The sequence below is a fragment of the Hydra viridissima genome, unplaced genomic scaffold (genome assembly GCF_058129835.1).
Source record: "Hydra viridissima isolate aposymbiotic clone 2 unplaced genomic scaffold, HvirCarnegie_v1 scaffold_9, whole genome shotgun sequence".
Taxonomy (NCBI): domain Eukaryota; kingdom Metazoa; phylum Cnidaria; class Hydrozoa; order Anthoathecata; family Hydridae; genus Hydra; species Hydra viridissima.
Window position 1 is genome coordinate 14284501 of NW_028324308.1, and position 7362 is coordinate 14291862.

Consider the following 7362-nt stretch of genomic DNA (forward strand, 5'->3'; position numbering starts at 1 on the left):
CGAGTTTCAAAGCTTTTACCATCATCTTCTAAACCAGCCACAGTTTTTGCTTTACCAAGTATATCGGCTTCGAGGTTTAAAAAGTATAAAAAATGAGACAAAAAATTTTGCTTAAGAGAAAAGACAGTCTCGCCTACAAAAATCTGTTATTTCAAATGTTGCTAGTATCACAGAACTCATTATCATTGATCGTCTCAAAAAAAATGAAAAACTACAATGTAACTCAAGCTTGAAAAGAAGTTAAAAAACGTAAAACCAACAGCAAACTGTCATTGCAAAACCTTGCTAAAAAAGAAGATGAGGATGAAAAACTGTTTATACCATCAGTAACTAAATGTAGTTAAAAGAATTCCACTCAGATATGATGCGAGAAATCAAAATGCAACACTTGGCTCTTCAACGAAACATGTTTGCAAAAATTGATTTGTAAAGTTTTGGAATAGTTGAATATATTTTTTTATTAATCGGTTTTAATTTTGGGAATTCATTATCAATGAAATATCCTATAAAAAACCTTTTAAGGGATAATAGCTTATGGCAATAGCAATTCCTTAACAAGTAATTTTGAAATAGGGAAGTTTCTGCGAAAAGATTACAGTTGAACATAACACGACAAGAAAACTAGCGTAATATGTTAGTAAAAAGTAGCATTTGAAACCTTTGCATGGGGTGAGGCAGTAATAAAGTAAAGGCGCGTCTAAAAGTCTACAATCAACAGATCATGTAATAAAATATTTTGTCCCGGTAGAACGGTGCAGGAGAGGTAGAATATTAACAATTCTTTAACGTACGTTTTGTATTGAGGGTCAATAGCGTTTATATGTCAATGTGAAAAGGTTGTTAAGTAAAAAGTTTTTCGCTACATTTAAGTTTCAAAGTGCTACATATTTCTAGTAGGTGTGAGAGTTGGCGTTTTTTTTTATTTGATATAGTAACTTATTAGTTTACCTAAAAAATGAAAAATGCCAAATATTTTTCAAAGTAAAAAGTAATGTGCCGTAAGTTCAAGCAAATAGTAGGGAAGAGCTCTGTTTATTGGCCACTACGAGCTCCGAACTTCAAGCAAAAGAGATGCTGCTCAAATTGTCGAAAACGTATTAGTTCAATCGTCTAAAAGAGCCAATTGAGCTAAAAATTGATAAGTTTACCCCAAAGTTTTATTCCGGCAAAATATTCGCCCTAAGAAGCATACTTATATATCGATATATGCGAAGTGAAGTTCAAGCTTGAATATTTACCACATAAGTGTTTACCACCTAATAAGTAAGTTAAGTGAGTTACCACCAAATAAGTAAGACCAAAAAAGATTGCGACAGATGAGAAATCTACTTATATGTCATAGATATTTACAGAAGTAAATTTGTTGCTCTCGCAGATAATACTTCAAGATTCACAAGTCCAAAAAGAATTAAATGTTTTTAAATTAAATTATTTTAAAGCATAAAATGTGTGAAGTATTAAAAGTACTGAACCTCATATATAAGTAAAGTTGTGATAGTAGATCAAGCCACTCTACCTATAGATAAAAATGTAGTGAAAAAGACGCCAGGATATATTTATTTTCTGTATGTTTCTTATGATTACAATTACATACCTATAGTGATCAAGTTTATATAGCACTTCATCAACAAGGTTATGCCGACCTATCAAAATTTTGTTTGAAAAAGAAAAGGCAATCTTAATTAAAAACAAAAATTGCATTAGTAAAGAAAATATTTTATCAAAAAAGAATCAGAAGTAACTAATAAAACTATACTAAGATGGTTACAGCAGAAAGCTTTTTTTTTTGCGTGATAACCAACTTGCGGTATTTAAGGAGCAAAATCCTTAAGCCATGAATATAGAAAAGATTATAAAATGTTTCAAACGAAACCCTAGTGGAGTTTGGTGTCTTGACACACATTGATAATTATGAATGAGAAAGATGCTTCCAAACATGATCAAGATGCGACTTTAAATGTCTTTTTTCTTACCGCTAAGAAATATTTTTTATCAATTACTTTTCTTTTTAAAATGGTAAACTCAAATGTATAGTACTTAGTTGTATAAATGGATAAATGTACTTAGTTTAAAGTTTTGTTTTATAAATTGATGAATTAAAGTTAGATTTAGGACGAGAAATTTTACCATTTTTTATTTAAATTTAAGTATTTAAATGGAAATTATAGAAAATTTGTAAACATTGTGAATGACTTTTTTTGTCATTTATAATTTTTATTTCTAAGAATAGGTAGTTCAACCTATGTGCTTTATATTTTAAAAAAAAATCTCCAGGTTTATACATGCTTAAGAATAAAAATACATTTTACATTCTGCTACATTGTATACATTTCCTTGTGACAATTTACAAGAAAAATGCATTTGTCTTTTTACTGAAAAATTATTATTCCAAACTTGTGTAAAAAAAAATATGCATATGAATAAAACTTGATTTCGAATACATTAAAATGTTTGAATCAACAATAATTACATATGAGTCAACAAAGAATTTTTTTAAAAGGAAGATAAATTAAACAAGCATACCTTCTATATTAACTTAGTACCTCTTGTAAAGTTCATTTCTATTACAATATATTAAAAACATTATTACAATATCTATAATCTTATCTATTAAATAAACCTAACCCGTCATAAGTTATAGCAAGTTTTCTTTTTCATGCACAATGTAAGGTGATATGAAAAGTGACTTCCTGCTTTTTTTATGTAACTTTCTAACATTTTCTGTAACAGAAGCATTATGGTAGCAAACCATAGGTTTATGTTTTAAAATTTTGGATTCTTTATTTTTATCAAAACAGACTTTTAACTTCAGCTTATTATTTTTTCCAATTGGTGGTTTATTTGTGTTGTCTTTACAAGATGTGCGAAAGATGGTATTTTTCAAAGCTTTTTTACTTGAAAAGTATTCTGCATTAAGGTTCTTCACTATATTACTTTCATATTCTTCATTTGGATGAACAGAAATTTCTTCTTTGCAATTCAACACAAAACACTCATTTAAACTTTTCTTCACAAGATATCTAAATATAGAAGCTAAAAATGCATCTATAGTATATAACACACATACACATACTAACATCCACAACTAATGTAAAAAACACTTAAAAATTATATAAATATGAATATATATATATATATATATATATATATATATATATATATATATATATATATATATATATATATATATATATATTCATATTTATATAACTTTTAAGTGTTTTATATATATGCAAAAGTTTATAAACAATTCCATACCCTATTAAGAAAATCAAAATTAAGAAAAACTAATTTATATTGAAATTAATTTACTGGAGATAATAACTTAAATTGATTTTAAAAAACAATAGGAAAGTCAAAGGAATTGTCAAGAGAAAAGAAAAATTTAATAATGTGCTGTAGAGATGAAGATTCCTTATATGCAAATTTCTGAGTTTTATGATGTGGCTAAATCCACAATTAGTGTAATAGTTAAGAGATATAGAGACCAAAAGACACTTGAAAACAAGCATCATCCAGGCAGGACAAAGATAACTACAGAACATCAAGACAAAATGGGGATCTTTCAGTCATGATTCTACTGGTTCACTTCATCTCATCGAAAGCATAATGGGTCAGAATGTATATTTAGGTATAATTAAGAATGTTATACCACCCCATGGAAAGGACTTAGTCCTTTCCATGGGGTGGTATAACATTCTTATTTGTCCTTATGGTTGGATTTTCCAGCAAGACAACAATCTAAATTCTATCAAAAATTTTTTCAATTAAAAAAAAAATTTCTACTTTGAACTGGCCTTATCAAAACCCAGATTTGAATCCAATATAAAATCTTTGGCAACATTTCTATCATCAAGTGAAAGACGAAAAACTGACCAATAAAAATGATTTCTTCCAGGTGCTTTCAGATTGTTGGGCAAATATCTCGATAGATGTTCTTATCAACTTAGTTGATTCTATACCTTCTTGTTGTTAAGCAATGTTCAAATCTAGAGGCTATTCATCAAAATACTAATCTGCTTTAATGAAAAATTGTAAAGAACTCAGAAATGATCTCTTTTTTGAATTTTTTCATTTGTTTATAAACTTTGCATGAATGTTTTCAATAAATTTTTTATTTCTCCCTTCCATTATAAGCTATATTTTTTTGAGTAAATTATACTATGTAATCACATTATAGGAACAATTGTTGAAAATTTCATTCATTCTTAGTGAAAAGTTAAAAAGTTATGACAAAAAATCTTGAAAAACTTAGCTATTTATAAACTTTTGTATGCTACTATATGTGTATATATGTATGCGTGCGTGCATGTGTGTGTGATGACAATGACGATGATGATGATGATGATGATGATGATGACGATGATGATGATGATGATGACGATGATGATGATGATGATGATGATGATGATGATGATGATGATGATGATGATGATGATGATGATGATGATGATGATGAGGCATATCATAGAAAATGATATAAAAACATTTAGGTAATACATGAATCTTAAATGAAAAAATATTTCTACTTGTTGGTAGGAGAAAAAGGCTCTGGTATAGCATATATAGGCGATCTCTCTTTCTTATTGTTTGGTGATCTTGGATTATCTAAGAACGCACTTAAAAAAAGAGGTGTGCTTGTAGTAGGACATGGCGATTTAGAATTATAGGCAGAACTAAGGTCAGCTAAAACTAATTGTCTGATATGGTTCTCCAACTTTTCATCAGATGTTGTGTATTGATTTCTTTCTTTTGAATCCAAAGCACCCATTACAATATGTTTGAAACTAACGCATTTCCATATTGTTCTTTATCTTAGAAAACTTCAAACTCCTTTTTTACTTATAGCTTTGCTTTTCTACACTTGAACATTTTTAAAATTTAAACAGTTCAAAAGATAGCGGGTATTAACGGAAATTAAACTGACCAATCCTATTTTAATAGTTAAATCAAACTATAGAAAATAAAAGCATAAACAAACCTACCGTAAAAAAGGATTTACACCTACTTAGTTCAAATCGATTCCTTTTTCGCATGAAGAAATTGATTATGAAGAAATAGCTCATGAACCGAACGTTATAAAACTAATGAGCACATGGTTCACAGAGGTTTGTCCGTACATTTTGGGCACATTCTCTTGCCAGGAAAAACTAACGTAATTCTGAATATTTGTCCGTAGATTGCTGCGTTAAACAATTCAACCAAATCAAAACGAAGTCTTTTGGCAGCTGTGCATTTTTTTGTGCGAATCAGATTTTTAAAGAGATGATAATTTTTTTTTAACATCATTAATATACAATATGTAAAATATATATCATGTGAACTTCAACTTAAGTAAACTAATTTTAAAAAAAGGTCAAAATTAACTTTTTTTAAACTTTTGCAGTATACTAAAAAAATTTTAAGTTTATGATTTAAAACAAATTTGCTTTCCTTACTTCTGAAAAATTAAATTTAAAAAATAAGTCTTTCCGTCTTTCATTTATGTTGTTTTCTCGCAGCGAACACAACGTTTCAGTTCTACATTCTCTCTTCTCCTTAAAATTCCCTTTACAAAAAGTTTTCCTTCAATTTATACTATACAAAGAACCTCAAATATGCTCATAAAATAAACCGCTTAAACTATATTTACAACATATCAAATAAACTACGTCAATCAAATCCGCCGTAAATAGTTTCTTCACGCAATTCAATTACACTCCTCCTTGATCCTTCGGGATCACATTTAATTCAAAGCAACTCTTGCTTTGCGGAACATCACAACAATTGTTTCTTTTGCGGATCCAAATCTCAAATACCGCTTCTGGCAATCCAACTACAACGCCAGTCGCACCCTCTCGTCAGGCTACTCTGCCAAACACGAGAAACGTTTTAGATCAGCAAAAGAGACATCCATTTGTTCCTCATCTCTCATCTTCTGCTTCGTACACAACTCATGCCACGTAGGCATCCAAAGGAAAAACTCGATAAATAGACATCTTCGATTCTCTTCACATCCTTCTTATCTTCTACTCACAAGTATTACTTTGCAACAAAACTGGAAAGAGCACTGTCAACTTAACGCGTTGCTTCTCTGCAACAACTTTTGTTCGCTGCGACTAAATTGCGGGATCGGATATACCATCGTATTTTTCAAAGATGTTCTAATTATTCGAAGATGGCTCCATCATGTGCCCGGTTAGCTTGTTGTTTTCTCGCAGCGAACACAACGTTTCAGTTCTACATTCTCTCTTCTCCTTAAAATTCCCTTTACAAAAAGTTTTCCTTCAATTTATACTATACAAAGAACCTCAAATATGCTCATAAAATAAACCGCTTAAACTATATTTACAACATATCAAATAAACTACGTCAATCAAATCCGCCGTAAATAGTTTCTTCACGCAATTCAATTACAATTTAGTTTAGCGGGAAAATGATAACCTGGATTTGTTTATCACAATCTGCGAAGAAATGTACGTAGTTACGATGGTTTAATCGTACTTACTAATGTTTTATAACATAGAGCTTTTGTTGCACGGACAAATGTTCGCATCACTGACAAGTATTTGTGTAAACATTTTGGATTCTTTATTTCAATGCCTGTACGAATATTTGTCCATGTTACGAATATTTTGTTCATATTTTGACTTTTTCTACATAGAAATTAACGCACATCTGACTTAAGAATTTCTCTGTTGTAAACCAAATTACCTACGCAATTTGGTTTGCAACAAAGGTATTCTTGAAGCTTTCAAATTTAATTTTTTGTCAGGTTACCTTAAAAAGTCTTTACTTTTTAATCTTTCGCAATATACTCGCAAGGATAGATCTATAAATAACTTTTAAGAACTTTCCTGTTTTTGTCTGAGCAGGAAACTGTAAGTAACGTCATATAAATTAACGAGAAATATTTCAATTAAAAATTACTTCACGAATTTAAATGATATTTCAAAATTCGGAATAATATCAGCTACTTGTAAATTCCACTCATTTTGTTCTTCTCTTCAGCTTTCTTTTTCCCTTCTGCTGCCTCCAACCTTTTCAGAGTTGCTCTAAAGGCGAATTGTTCTTATTGAAGTTATAGATGACTAACTGACGTTCAATCTATATGAGCCCTTCAATAGCTGGAATTGGTTGTTTTAAATATGGTACAACCAAAGACCAGTGGGAGAGGGAGAGGGCGATAGTGTAAAGCCATAGCACCTTTTAACAAATCTGTTGATAAAAGAAAGCCATACTTCCAAAGCCAGAAAGGTATCAAAAATCTTGTCTATTGGAGACTATAGGAATTGGGTGTAATCCAAATGAATGGCACCTATTATACAGTTCATTCAGAAGTTTGTCGTGTTTCATAAGGGGAATAAGTCCCCGTTTTTCCAA

The 7362-nt window shown here is 30.0% G+C and overlaps 1 protein-coding gene across 3 annotated transcripts; it reads right to left on the reverse strand.

The window, feature by feature from the left end:
- Positions 1-2234: 2234 nt before the first annotated feature.
- On the reverse strand, positions 2235-6389 carry LOC149884201 (uncharacterized). Of its 3 annotated transcripts, none has more exons than XR_016455880.1 (2): positions 4986-5424; positions 2235-3020 (listed from the first exon to the last, which is right to left on the reverse strand). XR_016455880.1 is itself a non-coding variant. In XM_090098536.1 (2 exons), exons 1-2 carry the CDS (start codon positions 5480-5482, stop codon positions 2636-2638), a joined length of 429 nt encoding a protein of 142 aa, XP_089954662.1. In that variant the 5' UTR covers positions 5483-6389; the 3' UTR covers positions 2235-2635. The 3 variants fall into 3 exon arrangements, 2 of the variants coding, with proteins under 2 accessions (XP_089954662.1, XP_089954661.1); XM_090098536.1 differs by lacking the exon at positions 4986-5424 and adding an exon at positions 5439-6389; XM_090098535.1 differs by lacking the exon at positions 4986-5424 and adding an exon at positions 4530-4961.
- Between the last annotated feature and the right edge of the window lie 973 nt (positions 6390-7362).

Excerpts from the sequence above, each read along its gene's own strand:
- LOC149884201 (XM_090098535.1), bottom strand. The coding sequence starts at position 4,771 with ATGGGTGCTTTGGATTCAAAAGAAAGAAATCAATACACAACATCTGAT. Across the intron at positions 3,021-4,529 it reads CCTTTTTCTCCTACCAACAA|ATATCTTGTGAAGAAAAGTT; the intron begins GTAGAAATATTT and ends TTCTATATTTAG.